This window comes from Schistocerca piceifrons, chromosome 2, assembly GCF_021461385.2.
Source record: "Schistocerca piceifrons isolate TAMUIC-IGC-003096 chromosome 2, iqSchPice1.1, whole genome shotgun sequence".
In the NCBI taxonomy this organism is placed as follows: domain Eukaryota; kingdom Metazoa; phylum Arthropoda; class Insecta; order Orthoptera; family Acrididae; genus Schistocerca; species Schistocerca piceifrons.
Window position 1 is genome coordinate 1024160988 of NC_060139.1, and position 20843 is coordinate 1024181830.

The window sequence follows — 20843 nt, forward strand, 5'->3', positions numbered from 1 at the left end:
TTTCAGTGGGAGAAAGTGTTGGTAGTTACGTTCCTCACTCTGTAATCACAAGTGCAGTTTAAATAATACTGAAGACATTCTGAAAGTGTAAATAGTTTCTATATGCAGTATCTAGAAGTTCTATTTCATATCTTTTTAAAAATTTTCTCTTTACTTTTACAAACATTGATACAGGTATGCACTTCCATCAGTATAAGCCTAGTCTTTAATGCAAATAATTGCATTGGAACTGTCAGAAGAACAAACAATTTTATTATATAGAAAAAGTAATTTCCTTTGCCTGATAACCAAAGCCATATGCCAACTGTATTTTCTTCATCTCACAGCATGGCTGTTATAAAGTAAAGGGAAGTTTATAAGTGTAGTTTAGTAATATGTGAGAGATATAAATGTTGTACATGTGTGTAAGACAGATTTTTGATGTGAAATTTAATGCTCACACTGTATAAAACTTTTCTTTTACATTAACAGAAGTAATAAAAAATAATCACAAGCTTTAGTAAGACTTTTATTTTTAATAACTGAGTTTTTCACAGGCCAAATACTGTTTTGTACAATAGTAAGTATTGTAGCATTAGACGTTTTGGAACAAATACTTTTTGCAACTGTTTTTATGTAAATTAGAAGTGGTAGCAGTAACCATCTGACAATTGCTTTAAAACATTTCATTATCAATTAATTATAAGATGCTATCAGGCTAAGTAAAAAGCACATATTTGCTCGTATTTCAAAAAATTATTATTATTTTACATATGTCTATAAACATGCTACTGTTGTTGATATGATTGTCACATTTTGGCTCTCTTTAAATTGTTTTGCTCGAAAGATCCAGTATGTTAAAATTGATCAAATTTCTACAACTGAAACAACTGCAAGTCAAGTCAGACTTTGTCCCAGTGCTTTCCTTTCCTTCGTGTTTACAGTTTACGTGCCAACAGGCTTTTTTCAGTTTTCTCTAATTCTATTGTCAGTAACAATTTATGTATAATAGTACACCCTTAAATATTAAGGATGAAAAATAACAATACATTTTATTTCTCAGTATGTTCAACAGTACAAAATTAAGTATTTTGATGATGATATTTTGAACATTGACGAGATGATGAAATGGAGACAATGTGGTTAAGCTGCCAAGGTTATTTTTTCTTCATTTTTCTTGTCTTCTGACCTTCTGCAACCTCACTTTCTGAAAAACAGATTGAAAACTAATGACTTACAGGCATTTTTTAGAAGTTCTATCAACAGTGAGAATTTTATTTGCATAATTTCACAGAAACCCATTTGATAAAAATTTAATAAAGAGACTGAAAACAATACAGACATGGTATATTAATGTCAGAAAAACATACATTGAAGATTGACAATGACAGATTTGATGTTTATCACGAAGATAATTATGCATGCACAGATAGTTATTCTGTCTTAAAACCTCAAAAATGATTTTTTTTATCTTACAGTTCATCCTGAGCTTACACAAATAGTATCAATACCAGTTTTGAGCTCATGGTACATCATTACTAGATTGACTTAAGGCTGAAATAAATAATTTAATGAAATTAGGAACTGTCTGTCCACCTTTTAAAAAATATAAAGTATAGCATGAAAGTGATGGGCACTAAAGAGAGTTCCTTGTTTCTGCTTAGGATCAGCACTATCACAGGGACATTAGCCAGTAGTGATGGTTCACTGTAATAATCTACCCATAGCTGCACATGCCTCTCTCTCTTACTTACCCCAAATTTAGTGGTAGGCTACATGAATTACACTTAATTTCAGGAAACTACCATGTTCAGTCCTTCAATTACAAACAGTACACAGCAAATGTTTTAAAACAAATGGTATGATTTACAGGGAAGTTAAATTTTAATGAGAGCTGTCTGTTCATATTTTATTTACACTGACTGATGTTTGTTATAGCATGCCATACATCTGAAATTATCTAGCCCTTTGTTTTATATGCAATGATGTACTCTATGAGAATTACTCTTTCTGCTAAATCAGAAACCATAAAATATTTAAGCTTAATGTCATATTTCATTGGTGAAATAAAAACTCTGACCCTACCAAGTAGAATAGCATCCCAACAATGACAAGATGATCATAAATGTCTCCCAGCTCAGACTGGACAAGAATGGGGAATGACGTCAGCATCAGCCTTCTCAAAGCAACCATCCTCTCACTTTAAGTACTTTCAAGAACACACTAAACCAAAACTCTTCACTCCTGAATCAGTTCCATTATCTCAACCATTCTGTCACCTAAGTTTTAATTTCACAGACGATAGCAGAAAATGTAGACTTCTTTACATATTAAACACACTTTTCATGTAACATATTTTGAAATAATATATAAAAACAAAGATGAGGTGACTTACCGAACGAAAGCGCTGGCAGGTCGATAGACACACAAACAAACACAAACATACACACAAAATTCAAGCTTTCGCAACAAACTGTTGCCTCATCAGGAAAGAGGGAAGGAGAGGGAAAGACGAAAGGAAGTGGGTTTTAAGGGAGAGGGTAAGGAGTCATTCCAATCCCGGGAGCGGAAAGACTTACCTTAGGGGGAAAAAAGGACAGGTATACACTCGCACACACGCACATATCCATCCACACATACAGACACAAGCAGACATATTTAAAGACAAAGAGTTTGGGCAGAGATGTCAGTCGAGGCAGAAGTGTAGAGGCAAAGAAGTTGTTGAAAGACAGGTGAGGTATGAGTGGCGGCAACTTGAAATTAGCGGAGATTGAGGCCTGGCGGATGACGAGAAGAGAGGATATACTGAAGGGCAAGTTCCCATCTCCGGAGTTCGGATAGGTTGGTGTTGGTGGGAAGTATCCAGATAACCCGGATGGTGTAACACTGTACCAAGATGTGCTGGCTGTGCACCAAGGCATGTTTAGCCACAGGGTGATCCTCATTACCAACAAACACTGTCTGTCTGTGTCCATTCATGCGAATGGACAGTTTGTTGCTGGTCATTCCCACATAGAATGCATCACAGTGTAGGCAGGTCAGTTTGTAAATCACGTGGGTGCTTTCACACGTGGCTCTGCCTTTGATCGTGTACACCTCCCAGATTCAACCAAACAGCCCTCGTCAAAGATTTACTGTCCTACACTCGTACTCTCTGCTGGAAGTATCACTTTGCCACGAAGAAAAATGATCCTAATCCTACTCCTAATGATCCGACTCCTCAAGACACCATCCAAATTGAACCCTGCCTGGAACAGTTCCGTCCTCTGTCACAGCGGGACCCACCTCTTCTTCCTCAAAATCATCCTCTCCAAACCTTCCAGGAATTTCTGACTTCCAGCCTTGCATCTCAATCCTTCTTAAAAAACCTTAATCCTACACCCAACATCACCACTGCTGAAGCCCAGGCTATCCGTGATCTGAAGGCTGACCGATCCATCGTCATTCTTCCGGCGGACAAGGGTTCCACGACCGTGGTACTTGATCGTCGGGAGTATGTGGCTGAGGGACTGCGTCAGCTTTCAGACAACACCACATACAAAGTTTGCCAAGGTAACCCCATTCCCGATGTCCAGGCGGAGCTTCAAGGAATCCTCAGAACCTTAGGCCCCCTGCAAAACCTTTCACCTGACTCCATCAACCTCCTGACCCCACGGACACCCCGCACCCCTACCTTCTACCTTCTTCCTAAAATCCACAAACCCAATCATCCCGGCCGCCCCATTGTAGCTGGTTACCAAGCCCCCACAGAACGTATCTCTGCCTACGTAGATCAACACCTTCAACCCATTACATGCAGTCTCCCATCCTTCATCAAAGACACCAACCACTTCCTTGAACGCCTGGAATCCTTACCCAATCTGTTACCCCCGGAAACCATCCTTGTAACCATTGATGCCACGTCCTTATACACGAATATTCCGCACGTCCAGGGCCTCACTGCGATGGAGCATTTCCTTTCACGCCGATCACCTGCCACCCTACCTAAAACCTCTTTCCTCATTACCTTAGCCAGCTTCATCCTGACCCACAACTTCTTCACTTTTGAAGGCCAGACATACCAACAATTAAAGGGAACAGCCATGGGTACCAGGATGGCCCCCTCGTACGCCAACCTATTCATGGGTCACTTAGAGGAAGCCTTCTTGGTTACCCAAGTCTGCCAACCGAAAGTTTGGTACAGATTTATTGATGACATCTTCATGATCTGGACTCACAGTGAAGAAGAACTCCAGAATTTCCTCTCCAACCTCAACTCCTTTGGTTCCATCAGATTCACCTGGTCCTACTCCAAATCCCATGCCACTTTCCTTGACGTTGACCTCCACCTGTCCAATGGCCAACTTCACACGTCCGTCCACATCAAACCCACCAACAAGCAACAGTACCTCCATTATGACAGCTGCCACCCATTCCACATCAAACGGTCCCTTCCCTACAGCCTAGGTCTTCGTGGCAAACGAATCTGCTCCAGTCCGGAATCCCTGAATCATTACACCAACAACCTGAAAACAGCTTTCGCATCCCGCAACTACCCTCCCGACCTGGTACAGAAGCAAATAACCAGAGCCACTTCCTCGTCCCCTCAAACCCAGAATCCCCCACAAAAGAACCACAAAAGTGCCCCACTTGTGACAGGATACTTTCCGGGACTGGACCAGACTCTGAATGTGGCTCTCCAGCAGGGATACGACTTCCTCAAATCCTGCCCTGAAATGAGATCCATCCTTCATGAAATCCTCCCCACTCCGCCAAGAGTGTCTTTCCGCCGTCCACCTAACCTTCGTAACCTGTTAGTTCATCCCTATGAAATCCCCAAACCACCCTCCCTACCCTCTGGCTCCTATCCTTGTAACCGCCCCCGATGCAAAACCTGTCCCATGCACCCTCCCACCACCACCTACTCCAGTCCTGTAACCCGGAAGGTGTACACGATCAAAGGCAGAGCCACGTGTGAAAGCACCCACGTGATTTACCAACTGACTTGCCTACACTGTGATGCATTCTATGTGGGAATGACCAGCAACAAACTGTCCATTCGCATGAATGGACACAGACAGACAGTGTTTGTTGGTAATGAGGATCACCCTGTGGCTAAACATGCCTTGGTGCACAGCCAGCACATCTTGGCACAGTGTTACACCGTCCGGGTTATCTGGATACTTCCCACCAACACCAACCTATCCGAACTCCGGAGATGGGAACTTGCCCTTCAGTATATCCTCTCTTCTCGTCATCCGCCAGGCCTCAATCTCCGCTAATTTCAAGTTGCCGCCACTCATACCTCACCTGTCTTTCAACAACTTCTTTGCCTCTACACTTCTGCCTCGACTGACATCTCTGCCCAAAACTCTTTGTCTTTAAATATGTCTGCTTGTGTCTGTATGTGTGGATGGATATGTGCGTGTGTGCGAGTGTATACCTGTCCTTTTTTCCCCCTAAGGTAAGTCTTTCCGCTCCCGGGATTGGAATGACTCCTTACCCTCTCCCTTAAAACCCACTTCCTTTCGTCTTTCCCTCTCCTTCCCTCTTTCCTGATGAGGCAACAGTTTGTTGCGAAAGCTTGAATTTTGTGTGTATGTTTGTGTTTGTTTGTGTGTCTATCGACCTGCCAGCGCTTTCGTTCGGTAAGTCACCTCATCTTTGTTTTTATATATAATTTTTCCCACGTGGAATGTTTCCTTCCATTATATTGATATTTTGAAATAAGATACACATGCTTCATACTCAGGCTAAAAATGGGAAACTGACTGTTTCAAAGCTAAATAGTAGTGCATTTTGCAGTTACATTAAATATAAAATTATTCTACCAAGTAGCAAAGGAAGAGTTAGTTAAAACACTGGGTTCCTCTGTTACAATAACTAACACAAAGAGTTATATTCAAAACATCTGTTAGTCTGTTGCAGTGTTATATAAGTCTGGGAATAGGATAGCTGTGCCTTGATTCGAGCCTAGTTCTCGAGTGCTTCAGCATATTACAATTACCTTCATCATTAAGGAAGAAGTGAATGTGATGGATGTGAGCCCCAAGAATACTGAGTGCCATTTGACTTTACACAGTGTGCAAGATTATTACACTTAATTAAAAAAAAAAAACTGTTTCTATCCATTCTCGCAACCATAAACAGATATAACATTCATACAGCACATTTTATTTATAGCCAGTTGCTAACACCAAAAGTCTATGCAAGTGCAGCTAATTACTGTACATCTTAGAGAGCTACACATCCCAGCTGTTTGTGAAAATATTTTTGTAAATAAAAAGTCTTCAACACTTTCTATGAGAAGTTCATTTTAAAATGTTTGTCCCTTACGCAATCATGTTCTTTCCTCATTTCTCAGATGTACTTTGCATGCAATAACTAAGGGAATAATATGCAATATAGATTACTGTTGTATACGGGGTATCCCTCATAAAACCATTATGTCCCACACCCAAGATTCAAGTAACGATGAACTAACTAAAAAAGAATAGATATTAGTGAAGTTAAAAAACATGTAGTTACCTGTTTATAAGAGATGTTTGAAGTGGTGACCAAGGGCATTTCAAGACAGTGGTGCCACTTCACTGTCAATTAGATTAAAGATGATAAATTGGTACATAAGGTGTACCAGTTTTATGTGGGACACCCAACAGTAATACTCCTACCCAGAAGACAATCATCTAATGACGGCATGTTACACAATCAACCACCTTTCTTATTCACCAGTAAAAAAATGTAAATGTCATGTGACTAGGGCCTCCCATCGGGTAGACAGTTTGCCGGGTGAAAGTCTTTCGATTTGACGTCACTTTGGCGACTTGCGTGTCGATGGGGATGAAATGATGATGATTAGGACAACACAACACCCAGTTCCCGAGCGGAGAAAATCTCCAACCCAGCTGGGAATCGAACCCGGGCCCTTAGGATTGACATTCTGTTGTACCGACCACTCAGCTACTGGGGTCAGACTATTCACCAGTACACCGTTCGATGTCTTAGCAGACCTTTCAAGGGACTATAATTATTAAAAATCAATGAACAAAAAAATGATTCCTTCATTCTATCATTCAAACAGATTATCCTCTACCCCCAACTCTACATCATTTTCACCAAAACTGGAGCATTATTAAATAAAGACAAGATATTGCAGACTTAGTACATAAAGAGGAAATGATTCTCTCTCCTTGCTTGTTGACAAAAATCATTTGGATTTATTCACAACCAGTTCCACATTTCAAAAAGCCAGTCTAACCATGTCCATGAATAATATGAAGCATAGGGTGTTTCAGAATAAATGTACAATTTATAAAGCTTTTCAGCATTTATCACATTCAATCTGAAATTGTAAATAATACATCAAATGAAAGACCAACTCAAAAAGTTTTGTTTTTACGCCTGTGTGCAAAGGGGAGAGTGTTGAATGACCAAGAGTGATGGACGAATGTGTTGAATTAGTGATAGTCTCATGTGTAACCCCAAGAAATTTGTTCAGAAGGCTAGCCATGAATTAGCCATTCCAGTGATGTCTATGTGGTGACTTAAGGAGACACTTAAAATTATGTCTTTATTGTTTGCAGTTGTTACAAACACTAATGCCTACAGACTACAATTTACGTGGTCATCATTGCAAACAAAATGTTTCTGCATGATAATTTTTTTGGATCGTGACATCTTCCGTGATAAAGCAGTATTTCATCTAAGTGAAAATGTGAGCAAACACTGTGCGCAACTGAGGGTTGGCTAAAGCCCAGAGATGGTACAGTTCCCATGATACTCCCCTGAATTGAATGTTTTTTGTGCCATATCCTGGCAGAAAGTTTATGGGTCTTTCTTTTTTGGTGAAGCAACTGTATGTTTATGTTTAGAACTATGGCTCTTTCCTCAATTTTAAGAAGCTGAAACACAGAACTTTATGTGGCAGCATGATGGTGCACCACCTCACCAGCGTACCTCAGTACATAATTGGTTGAACAGAGCTGTACTCAACTGCTGAATTGGTCTCAAAGGGGGTAGATGACAGCTTGTTTTTCAAGACTTGCACAATCTGAAGCCTTTTGATTTTTACCTTTGGTGGTTCATAAAGAATCTTGTATGTGCCTCTGCTACCTACCATCTGATCTATCTGGCTCTTGTAAGAAAAATCAAATTGCAGTTTCATTTGATGTTTTATTTATAAATCTATGTTGACTGTAATAAATGCTACAAATATGTTCATTCTGAAGTACCCTGTATTTTGGATGGCTAACCTGACAGATTCAAATCTTGATTTTAAAGAAAATGTTTTGTTACTTACCCCATACTTTATTGTTGAGTACCTCTCCCAGGAAATAGAGCCCAAAAAATAAGAGCATCAGTATGAGGAAAAATACTATTCTCTGGGCAACATTTAGGACACTTAGTACTGGATAGACCCATTCACCTGAGAGGTAGTAAATTATGTGCACCCTGAAAATATACAAATTCAGTATTTGCAGTAAGAACACTGTAAAAAGTGCATTATTTCCAAACATATGCAGTTTTAATGTACTGTAAGTGTGAACTTATTAAAGATAAATAAAAGCTGCATGATACTGCAATCCTTACTTACCATATAAGATAAACAATTGTGAAAACTGCAAGACCAAGCAAACATTTTGATCTTGATGGATACTTGTGATATGTAGCAACTGTCTCCAACAGTGAGAATACTAATATGTTGGAATGCATTACATGATTGAGCCACCATGGAAAAAATGTATCTGCTGCTTTTGGAAAAACTAGTTCTCTGTCAATTGCATATAGGCTCCAGAAAGTCAAGCATACAAACTAGAAGAGAAATCACAAGGTAAGTAGCATTCAAAAACTAATCTTGCATATACACTCCTGGAAATTGAAATAAGAACACCGTGAATTCATTGTCCCAGGAAGGGGAAACTTTATTGACACATTCCTGGGGTCAGATACATCACATGATCACACTGACAGAACCACAGGCACATAGACACAGGCAACAGAGCATGCACAACGTCGGCACTAGTACAGTGTATATCCACCTTTCACAGCAATGCAGGCTGCTATTCTCGCATGGAGACGATCGTAGAGATGCTGGATGTAGTCCTGTGGAACGGCTTGCCATGCCATTTCCACCTGGCGCCTCAGTTGGACCAGTGTTCGTGCTGGACGTGCAGACCGCGTGAGACGACGCTTCATCCAGTCCCAAACATGCTCAATGGGGGACAGATCCGGAGATCTTGCTGGCCAGGGTAGTTGACTTACACCTTCTAGAGCACGTTGGGTGGCACGGGGTACATGCAGACGTGCATTGTCCTATTGGAACAGCAAGTTCCCTTACCGGTCTAGGAATGGTAGAACAATGGGTTCGATGACGGTTTGGATGTACTGTGCACTATTCAGTGTCCTCTCGACGATCACCAGTGGTGTACGGCCAGTGTAGGAGATCGCTCCCCACACCATGATGCCGGGTGTTGGCCCTGTGTGCCTCGGTCGTATGCAGTCCTGATTGTGGCGCTCACCTGCACGGCGCCAAACACGCATACGACCATCATTGGCACCAAGGCAGAAGCGACTGTCATCGCTGAAGACGACACGTCTCCATGCGTCCCTCCATTCACGCCTGTCGCGACACCACTGGAGGCGGGCTGCACGATGTTGAGGCGTGAGCGGAAGACGGCCTAACGGTGTGCGGGACCGTAGCCCAGCTTCATGGAGACGGTTGTGAATGGTCCTCGCCGATACCCAAGGAGCGACAGTGTCCCTAATTTGCTGGGAAGTGGCGGTGCGGTCCCCTACGGCACTGCGTAGGATCCTACGGTCTTGGCGTGCATCCGTGCGTCGCTGTGGTCCAGTCCCAGGTCGACGGGCACGTGCACCTTCCGCCGACCACTGGCGACAACATCGATGTACTGTGGAGACCTCACGCCCCACGTGTTGAGCAATTCGGCGGTACGTCCACCCGGCCTCCCGCATGCCCACTATACGCCCTCGCTCAAAGTCCGTCAGCTGCACATACAGTTCACGTCCACGCTGTCGCGGCATGCTACCAGTGTTAAAGACTGCGATGGAGCTCCGTATGCCACGGCAAACTGGCTGACACTGACGGCGGCGGTGCACAAATGCTGCGCAGCTAGCGCCATTCGACGGCCAACACCGCGGTTCCTGGTGTGTCCGCTGTGCCGTGCGTGTGATCATTGCTTGTACAGCCCTCTCGCAGTGTCCGGAGCAAGTATGGTGGGTCTGACACACCGGTGTCAATGTGTTCTTTTTTCCATTTCCAGGAGTGTATGATCTATCATTAACAATAACCAAGCTTCTCATATACAGCTATCACACTTACTTAAAAATACACAAAAATTGACTATTTAAATTGGTGTTAAGTTCAGTAATAACACACATATATTTATAAGAAATTGTAGCAAATAGTTCTGACCTGGTAGATCAACACACAATTCATGTACAGTGCTATAACTTGTACAAAAATTCAAATTATTCATAATAAAATAAAGTGTATACTATAATAAAGTATATACTTGTGCATAATTCAACATAAAACATTTATAATTATTTGTCCCTACACCAACTGTAAGAGTGGTAGTATTACTTGTAGTGGTAGTAGTAGTAGAATCATATGTGCAAAACGCCTGTAGACTGAGATACTACTAGAGTCTAAACTACTAAGCAATGGGCAGAGGACAAAGAAAAGGCGATTTTGTTCTTGCTTTCATGATCTATTATTAATACCTTTTTGTCTTATTTGTTTTTCATGTCAGTTTACCATTTGCTTGAGTTCTTTCTTCCTTTTACCACCTTTGTTCCATTGCAGCCTTGGTACTAAAGTCTATATTACATGTGACTCACCAAGCTATCCTCCTACCCTGATTCAAGTTTTCTGGCATTCCCTTAAGTATCTTAAGTCAAATGCTTGGATGGTCACTCCAGAGGCTGCAGCCAATTCCCACATCATCCTTGTTTGACCATTTAAAAAAATCTTCTGACTGGTTTGATGCAGCCCACCAAACATTCCTCTGTAGTGCCAACCTCTTCATCTCAGAGTAGCATTTGCAGCTTATGCCCCCAATTATTTGCTGGATGTATTCCAATCTCTGTCTTCCTCTACAGTTTTTACCCTCTACAGTACAGCTCCCTCTAGTACCATGGAAGTTATTCTGTAATGTCTTAACAGATGTCCTACCATGCTGTCCCCCTTTCTTGTCAGTGCTTTCCACATATTCCTTTCCTCATCAATTTTGCAGAGAACCTCCTCACTCCTTACCTTATCAGTCCACTTAATTTTCAACATTCTTCTGTGGCACCACATCCTAAATGCTTCAATTCTCTTCTGTTCCAGTCTTCCTACCATGCAATGCTGTGCTCCAAATGTACATCCTCAGAAATTTCTTCCTCAATTTAAGCCTCAGAACTACAACATTTCTGAACTGGGGTAAAAACTTTATAGTGGACCATAGTAGTGTAACAATCTGGCAAAAATATTCTGTCAAAATTTAATTTTCTTGGTTACACAGAGACAATATCATGTCATCTCTCTTACCTATTGTTCCTGTTAGTCATTTATTTCCACTCTGGTAGTCTGAATCTATGGATTTGTTAATAATTATAAAAATGCTAATCATTCACAAACCTAATCAAAGACAATAACAAATAGCAATTGGCATTCACCCATTTGGGTTTATTCAGCTCATCTCTTTTGTCTGTGGGAAAGTTTTTTTTATTTCTACATGCGACAGGGATTCCCCTAGCAGAGACATCACATTCAAAAATCAACCTATTATTCATTCAGAAATCTCTTAGAATGTATTAAAAAATGCTTAAAAACCAACAGGGATGCGTTTCAAAATCATATGAATACATGCATTGTATGCTAGGCACTCTGTGGGAAAAGGTTTTTTTCTTCAAGAATATGAATTTGGCACCCCTGAAATTGCTGCCTGGGGCAGATATCCTGGTTTGCCCCACCCCACCCTCCTGCCTTCCCTCTCCCCCGTTCCCAGATCTGGGCCTGACTAATAGACTTCTTTTGGCCAGAAATGCTTTTTTTTCCAGTGCTAGTCTGTTTCTTATGTCCTTCTTGCTCTACCTGTCATGTGCTATTTTGCTGCACAGGTAGCAAAATTCCTTAAGTTCATATGCTTCATAACCACCAATTGTAATGTTAAATTCCTTGCAGTACTCATTTCTGCTATTTCTCACAGCTTTTATCTTTCTTTGATTTACTCTCAATACGTATTCTATACCCATTAGAATGTTCATTCCATTCAGCACATCATGTAGTAGTACCTCACTTTCATTGAGGATAAAATGTCATCAGGGAATCTTTTCATTGATATCTTTTCACCTTTTATTTTAACACCATCTTGTACCTTCCTTTTACTTCCATAATTGATTCTAAGAAGTAGGGACAAAAGACTGCATCTTTGTCTTAAGCACTGTAGGTAGATTACTTCTTATCATGATCACAAAAAAGAGTATGAAGCTCTAAATTTCCTTGTAGACTGCACTCTTCACCATCATGCCAGATCCCACAGTACCATTCCATTATTAACATCCGTTTCATTCTGTCTGATATCACTTTATCAAGAATGTATGTTTACATTCCAGTTTACTTTCTAAAAAAGTATCTTTTCCTCTGTATCTTCTCATTTTCTTTGAACAAAGTTACCATTGGTTTAAAAAGCTTGAAATCCTTTTCTGTATGTCACCGTCAGTCTAATGGCAAGCTGAAATTATACGTGCTAAATTTTCCTTAATAAAAAAACTCAACTCCATAGCCTCCACAATGTCTTAAATGCAACAAATGTTATCGGTAATATACTAGAGATTATGCAATGATTTACTTACAGTTGAGAGTGGGAAAGCCAAAGACGCCTGAATAAAATCTCTCAGACTCCGAATGAATGGCGTCTTCTTAGGATGAGAGTCATTTGTTCCAATGAGATCATTGATGACACATATCGTGAAGTACACAGTTTGTAACACCTGAAAAGAAGAAGTAGTTAATTATTTGAATCTGAAGATGTGCTCAGGGAGGTAATTTTTTATTGGTGAAATAGTTCTGTCATTAAAGTGAGGAAAACATCTAAAATAGCTGCTTTTAATTCAAATTTAAATTCAAGGAAAATTATAACCACTAAATGTAATTGGCTATTTTACTTCGTGGGACTGTAGGATGTCAAACAGAATGTTACCATGACAGAGCTATTCAGGAAAGTAGCTGTGTCTACTGTACAGTCTAATTGTTTTCTTACTCAGTTGTGCAGTAGAATCCAGTTTTGTAGGCTTTTGCTACAAACTGCTACATAGAAAGATACTGTGATAAGCTTTACATGTCACCATTAATATACTCTTATTGACAAAATTAGACTGCTACCTTGACTTGTCTCTTAAATGACTAGTTATGATCCCTAAGTATATTTAGCATTGTCAAATGCTGAAGTTCCCTATTACATGTTCAATGGTTCAATAACTTTAACCAGGTACTTATCATATTCTAACAGATGATAGCTTGTACATCTCGTCTGCCTTTAATACCCTTCAACTTGTAGTGTGTGGTGCACAGCATGTGTTAACTGTGCATAACATAGCCTTGTGCATGTTCAGGGCTTTTAATATCGTTTAAAATTGTGTTACCAGTTAATGATTTAGCCAGATCTTAAGTCATTGCCGAAGGTGGGTGTAAGGGAGACAATCCAGATTTTTACTGACTTTTTAATAGTGGATTTTAAAATATACAATTTCGGTGACTCTCTCTCTCTCTCTCTCTCTCTCTCTCTCTCTAATAAAAAGAGGAAAGTGAGGAAGGAAACTGTCTGCGACACAAGAGTTCAATCATCATGGCTTTGACAGAAATAGCGCAATAATTTCGATAACTTATTACTTGGAGAAACTTAATTTAGCTCAAGACTTTTTATATCGTACACCCATGTGCATAAGTAAAAAGGAAGGAAGTAACTGACGCACGATATGTCACTGCCAAGTAACATAGCTTTCTAAAATTTTGACTGAAAATAGAAAGAACTGCTGCAATAGAGCACAGAAAGTAACTTCAAGAAAAAAGAAATACGCAATGAGATGAACAAAAATGACACTTTTATTCAAACAACAATTTCGCTGAAGTCATCACGGTTCATGATGGTCCCCTGGCCATTACAAGTGGTGGGACAAGTTTCTTAACAGGGTGTGAGAACACAGATGGCACAGAATTTTCTGCAATGTCCTCCTATGATAGCTGAAAGGGTGCTAAGGAGTTCTTGTAGTAGAACATTCAATTGCTCCAGCAATGGAGTTGACGTCTGTTGGAGGCATGTGGAGGTGCATGTCGATACATGTGGAGGTGCCGCAATATGTCTGCCCACCGCATCCCACACTTGTTCAGTGGGATTTAAATCGTTTGAACGTGCTGATCAGTCCATTCGCCGAATATCCTCTGTTTGCAAGAGCTCCTCCACTTGCGCCTTTTGATGCATTCGTGCATTGTCATCCGCAAAAGCGAAGTTAGGGCTGAATGCACCCCAGAAGAGACACACGTGGGGAAGAAGAACAGTGTCACAACAACACTGACTGATAAGTGTACCTTTTTCAAATATTTGGGGGTCCCACCTCTCTCCATGAGTGTGCGTCCAGCATTGTCCTACAACATCATTTTGGTGATCTGTGTGTTTTGGTGTGGGGAGGCATAATGTTGCATGAGCGTACCGATCAAGTCTGAAAATGGTACGCTCACCAGTCAACGTTATTGTGACTGTACTCGTTCCTCATGTGCATTCGGCCTTAACTTCATGCAGAAATTTAACACATGTCCTCCGCCCCCAGCCATTTGCTTTGGTCGCTAGGCAAGCGGCGCGTGGCCTGTATGGAACATAAGTGGTAGTCTTAAGACTTTTTTCCTGCATCTCTCGGAACATATGAGTTTGCGGACCCCTTGCATGATAATGAAAGTGCTCAATTTTCACTTATCTGCCGATGCGGTCAATTTTGAGTTGACTGCGCCCCATGAATCTTAGGGGTGGTTCTCTCAAAAACTGTGTGTGGCGACAGTTACGTGGTAAAAAAAAAAATCGCAAAAGTAATCGGTGAAATATGAGCTAAATGTGTCCAAGGTCTTCCCTTGATAGAAGTTTAGCTTTTTTGGGCAACTGCGGCAGATCTCTCATAAATCTGCTGGTCTAGAAGTCGGTCATTCACAGCGTTATACTCTCCAACAGTCACCGGTTTATACTACAACATAAAACTATGAACATGTTACGTAAAAAAAAATATAAAAATGATCACCTATACTGTCCTGTCGGTACTGCACAAACACTACTTCATATCTGGCTCTGTGTGTGTCATGCCTTACTCGGGATAAAATACCAGCTCGCAGATAAAATGTGTACTATCTCTCACAAAGAAAGTTACTTTGTTAGATTCTCATTTCTAACCTTTAAGCCACAGCAAAGAGGGAAAGCTGAAAGGTGGAAGGAGTATCTAGAGGCTCTATACAACGGAGATGAATTTGAAGGCAATATTATAGAAAGGAAAGTGGATGTAGATGAAGATGAGACGGGAGATACGACATTTCAAGATGAACATAACAGAGCTCTGGAAGATCTAAGTCGAAACAAGGACCCAGGAGCAGACGGCATTCTTTCAGAACCATTGATAGACTTGGGAGACCCAGCCATGACAAAACTCTTCCATCTGCTGTGCAAGATCTACGAGACAGGCGAAACACCCACCCACCCACCCACCCACACACACACACACACACACACACACACACACACACACACACACACACACACACACACACAAAGATTCCAATTCCACAGAAACAAGTTGCTGACAGGTGTAAAAAATTGCCTATCACTTAAGTAAGTTATGGTTGCAAAATACTAACGGGAATTGTTTGCAGAAGGATGGAAAAACTGGTGGAAGCCGACCTCTGGGAAGATCAGTCTGGATTCCAGAGAAATGTAGGAACACTGATGCAATACTGACCCTATAACTTACCTTAGAAGACAGATTAAGGAAAGAAAAAATTACGTTTTTAGCGTTTATAAACTTAGAGAAAGCTTTTGACAATGTTGATTGGAATACTCTCTTTGAAGTTCTAAAGGTACAGGGAGCGAAGGGCTATTTACAGCTTGTCCAGAAACCAGACGGGAATCATAAGAGTCGAAGGACGTGAAAGGGAAACAGTGATTGAGAAGGGAGTGAGACAGGGTTGTAGCCTATCCTCGATATTATTCAATCTGCACATTTAACAGTAAGTAAAGGAAACCAAAGAAAAATTTGGAGAAGGAATTAAAGTTCAGGTAGAAGAAAAAAAAAAAACTGTGAGGTTTGTCGATGACATTGTAACTCTATCAGAGACAGGAAGGACTTGGAAGAGCAGCTGAACGGAATGGACAGGGTCTTTAGAGGAGGATGTAAGATGAAAGTCAACAAAAGCAAAACAAGGATAATGGAATTAGTCGAATTAAATCAGGTGATGCTAAGGGAATCAGATTAGGAAACGAGACAGTTAAAGCAGTAGATGAGTTTTGCTCTTTGGGCACAAAAAAAATTATGATGGCCCACGTATACAGGATATGAAATGTAGACTGGCAGCGACAAGACAAGCATTTCTGAAGAAGATAAATTTGTTAACATTGAATATACATTTAACGGTTAGGAAGTCTTTTCTGAAAGTATTTGTAAGGAATGTTATCATGAATGTAAGTGAAACATGTACGATAAACAGTTTAAACAAAAAGAGAATAGAAGCTTTCGAATGTTGAAGATTAGGTGGGACGATCTCGTAACTCTTAAGGAGGTACTGAGTATAACTGGGGAGACTAAAAATTTGTGGCACAACTGGACAAAAAGAAGGGCTCAGTTGATAGGACACATTCTGAGACAGCGAGGGATCGCAGATTTAGTACTGGAGGGAAGCGTAGGGGTGGGGGGGGGTGTAAAAATCGTAGAGGGAGATCAAGAGATGAATACAGCAAGCAGACCCTGAAGGATGTAGGTTGAAGTAGTTATTCGAAGACGAAGAGGCTCGCACAGGATAGAGTGGCATGGAGAGCAGCATCAAACCAGTATTCTGATTGAAGACCATGACGACAATTACTTGTAGCATCTTTATGTCATTAACTAAGAGTAAATGCGTGTCATTTTGTCCAACCAGGTAGTCCAACATGACAATGTGAACACATTTTTGAAAATGTGAATTCATGAGGATACTATTTTGTGTTGAATTCCTTGCGCACTTGCTACTGTAGAAACGTTGATCTAACGTGGACAACCTGATCAAAAGCATCCGGATCCCTATTGGTGGACAGTGATATGAGATGTGTCAAATCATTGTATTTATCACAGCGTCAACTCCGCTGGGGACATTTTGAAAGAGGCGTCGATGTCTGAAGCCCAGTCTTTCTCAAGAGCCAAAACCAAAGAAGGTGGACGGTGGGGTCTGGAGCAAATCTACGGTGTAACTCATTCCAAAAATATTTTATTGGTTTCAGGTTGGGACTCTGGGCAGGCCAGCCTTTTACGGGAATGCGGACGTCCACAAACCACTGCCCGGTTTGTGAACTGAACGCATTGCCATGCTGATAGAAACAATCATGTCCGAACTGTTCATCTACTTCAAGCGGTGCACAATGCTGTAAAATGTGTTGATACCCTTCCGCATTTTGCATTTCCTTAAGTGCAATAAGCGGACTAGGTCTTAAACACGAAAAAGATCCCCATACCATAACGTCACCTCCTCCGTACTTCACTTTTGGCACTACACATGATGGCAGGTGACGTTCTGCAGGGATTCGCAAAACCCAAATTCATCCACCGGATTTCCATAGGGTACAGCGTGATTCATTACTCCAAATCACTCGTTTCCGATCAACCATGTCGCACTTTACACCACCTCACGCGTAGCTAAACGAAGCTAACTTACTAAGCGTATGAATGAAAGTAGCAATGGGGAACAGCGCGCCTTGCCATAACAGGACAGTGATGATGATGATGATGGGATCCCATACTCCGAGGAGCATAGGGGAACGATGCGGGAGACCCGCACCGCCTACTAGGCAAGGTCCTAGCGGAGGTGGTTTGCCATTGCCTTCCTCCGACCGTAATGGGCATGAATGATGATGATGATGACGACACAACAACACCCAGTCATCTCGAGGCAGGGAAAATCCCTAACCCCGCCAGGAATCGAACCCAGGACACTGTGCGCGGGAAGCGAGAACGCTACAGCAAGATCACGAACTGCGGACACTTCTTCCAAATGAGTACCAACTTAGATGCTACAGCTCTACAATGGAAACAAAGTACATGGTGATAGTTTAATCCATGAAGGAAATAGCACAGAGTGTATAAGAGCATTACACTCGTTCCAGATTCATAATTCTAGTATAAGGGGAGATCAAAACGTTCCCACTTGTGGGCGCTGTTGTAGCGTATATGCAACGTAACACAACTCCTAAGCGGATTTGTAAGCAGTGACACGTAGGCAAGCGAATAGCAGTGCGGCCGTCGTGTCTTTCCGGCATGCGTGCGGTAAAGGCAGGAACGTGAACTATGGCGTCGCTATTACCAAATGCGTCCAAGTAGGACCAACGTGCTTTTATTCTTTTCATGACTGCCTAAGGACAAACACTGGTAGAAATCCATCGAAGAATGCGTATAGAGCAGCTTGTCCCTCTAAAACCACCGTTGTGGAATAGTAGGCGACAAGGGGTGCTGCTGATCCGTGATAACGCACGTCCCCATATCACAAATGTCGTATAGCAGAAGTTACGCCAACTCGAATGGTACACATTCTAGCACCCACCATACAGTCCCGATCTTTCCACGTGCGATTATCGTGCGTTCGATCCCTTAAAAAAGACCTTGAAGAGTTGACGATTCCTGATGGACGCGGATGTGGAATAGTCAGTTACGGATTTCTTCACGCAGCTGGACACGGTATCTTCAACCTGCTGCGAAAGTGGGATGATTGCCTCAATACCCACGGCGATTTTCCCTGAATAAGCAAAGCGATTCTAGACTGTACGGACTTCGTAACTTTTAGATCGCCCCTTATGCTTTAGAAGAAAAAGGCTTTTGCTGTGATTATAAATGAAATGATCTCTAGTTTCTACAAAATGTGAGAGAAAATTACGAGGAGGGATGACGTTTGGTTTGTAGACCGCTAACTGCGCAGTCTTCAGCGCCCGTACCAATTCCCGATCTGTACAAAGTCCAACCTAGCTACTTTCATGAAAGATGAGGACATCACAAAACCCAGTCCCCGGGCAGAGAGAATCCCCAACCCGGCCGAGTATCGAACCCGGGACTCCGTGATCACAGGTAGCAACACTGACCACTTTTTTATGAATCTCATTTTGTTCGTTTCTTTCGTTGCATTTGTTAGGGGCGGACGTCCCATGACATCCGTTCAAGATTTTTTTTTTCCGGAGGGCAGCTAACCCTCTGGCCGAACACGCTGAGCTACCGAGCCGGCGCCACTAGACCACAAGCTACGAAGAGGGAGAAAGGGGCAGATTAAAATTGTGTAGCACCAGCAGTAACGAATAGCTTTGCCTTTAGCGAGCATTCAATGTTTGGGGAGGGAGAGAGGGAGGGAGGGAGGGAGGGAGGGAGGGAGAGAGAGAGAGAGAGAGAGAGAGAGAGAGAGAGAGAGAGAGATGACTCAGGTTGCGGAATGAGGTTCGCGTACCAGTCCGAAACACTAAAGAAATTCCCTGCAAAGTTTTGTTCACTGACTTTAGTGCAGAGGACGTTTTTCGTCCTGTGCAGGCAGTTGGGCTTATCAATGAAGTTAGCACGATAATACACAGAGTGCTCACACCGTAACTCGCAGGCAGGGGCCGAAGCTGCTCGGGAGTTGGAGCCGTTCGCTGAGCGCCTGCAAGCCGCGAGCTCTCGAGTTTGGCTGGACTGCGCGGTTTTTCGAGAATGTAAATAACTCGGGACCTCTGCACATGTGTGCCGCGACGCTTGACGTCACTCAGCGGTTCGCTGGCGCGAGTCAGTGCGGCAGAAGTGACAGCGTCGTGCAAACGGGTATTCGCGGAAAGAAAAACAAACGCGTGGGGGCTCTCTTGGGCGTAGTTCCGCGCTCTTTCGCCCGGCGGTTCCCGGCAATACTGTTGCTGCACGGGGAGAAGACCGTATTGGTCGCCGGCCGTTGATGTTTAATTATACAAGGTGATTCAAAAGTAGCTTTACCCACTTCGTGGGTGTAAAGTATGGAGCAAAATAAATGTCAAACTGCTTTATTTCAGATGATGATGATGGTGATGTTTGGTTTGTAGGGCGCTCAACGGCGCGGTTATCAGCGCCCTTACAATTTCCCAACCTTTGCTCAGCCCAATTTCGCCACTTTCCTGGATGATGATGAAATGATGAGGACAACACAAACACCCAGTCATCTCGAGGCAGGTGAAAATTCCTGACCCCGCCGGGAATCGAACCCGGGACCCCGTGCTCGGGATGCGAGAACGCAACCGCGAAACCACGAGCGGCGGACATTTCAGAGATACGATACGCAATGTCATTTGTGATTTGCATGACATCAGGGGCCAGTACAGGCTTTCGCCGTGTCGTGCTCGCCTGCATATCGACCGATGTTGCTTTGTCAACCATGGCCCTGCACGTTTCAGTCGGGAGGCAAGGGAATATCTCAGAGTTGCTTATCCCCGTAAGTGGACAAGTCGTGCACGACCAGTTGCTTTGCCTGCCAGATCTCCAGCTCTTAACCCTCCGTGGACTTACACCTTTGGGGCTGTCTCATGGAGCTCGTGTCTGGTGTTGCAACTGGGAGTGTAGTACAACTACTGGAGCGAACTGAAAATGGCTGTGCAGTTGTGAAGAATAAAATGAACGGAGGCTGC

At 42.3% G+C, this 20843-nt stretch overlaps 1 protein-coding gene across 2 annotated transcripts in view; it reads right to left on the minus strand.

The window, feature by feature from the left end:
* Positions 1 to 492: 492 nt before the first annotated feature.
* Positions 493 to 20843, minus strand: part of LOC124777123 (androgen-induced gene 1 protein-like) — a 213520-nt gene continuing 193169 nt past the window's right edge. For both annotated transcript variants that reach the window (XM_047252409.1, XM_047252410.1), the window contains exons 2-5: positions 12817 to 12954; positions 8552 to 8769; positions 8258 to 8409; positions 493 to 1186 (exon numbers count right to left, since the gene is read on the minus strand). In XM_047252409.1, coding sequence (XP_047108365.1) covers positions 1137 to 1186; positions 8258 to 8409; positions 8552 to 8769; positions 12817 to 12954 — 558 coding nt within the window. In that variant the 3' untranslated portion in view covers positions 493 to 1136. The remainder of the gene's footprint in view (positions 1187 to 8257; positions 8410 to 8551; positions 8770 to 12816; positions 12955 to 20843) is intronic.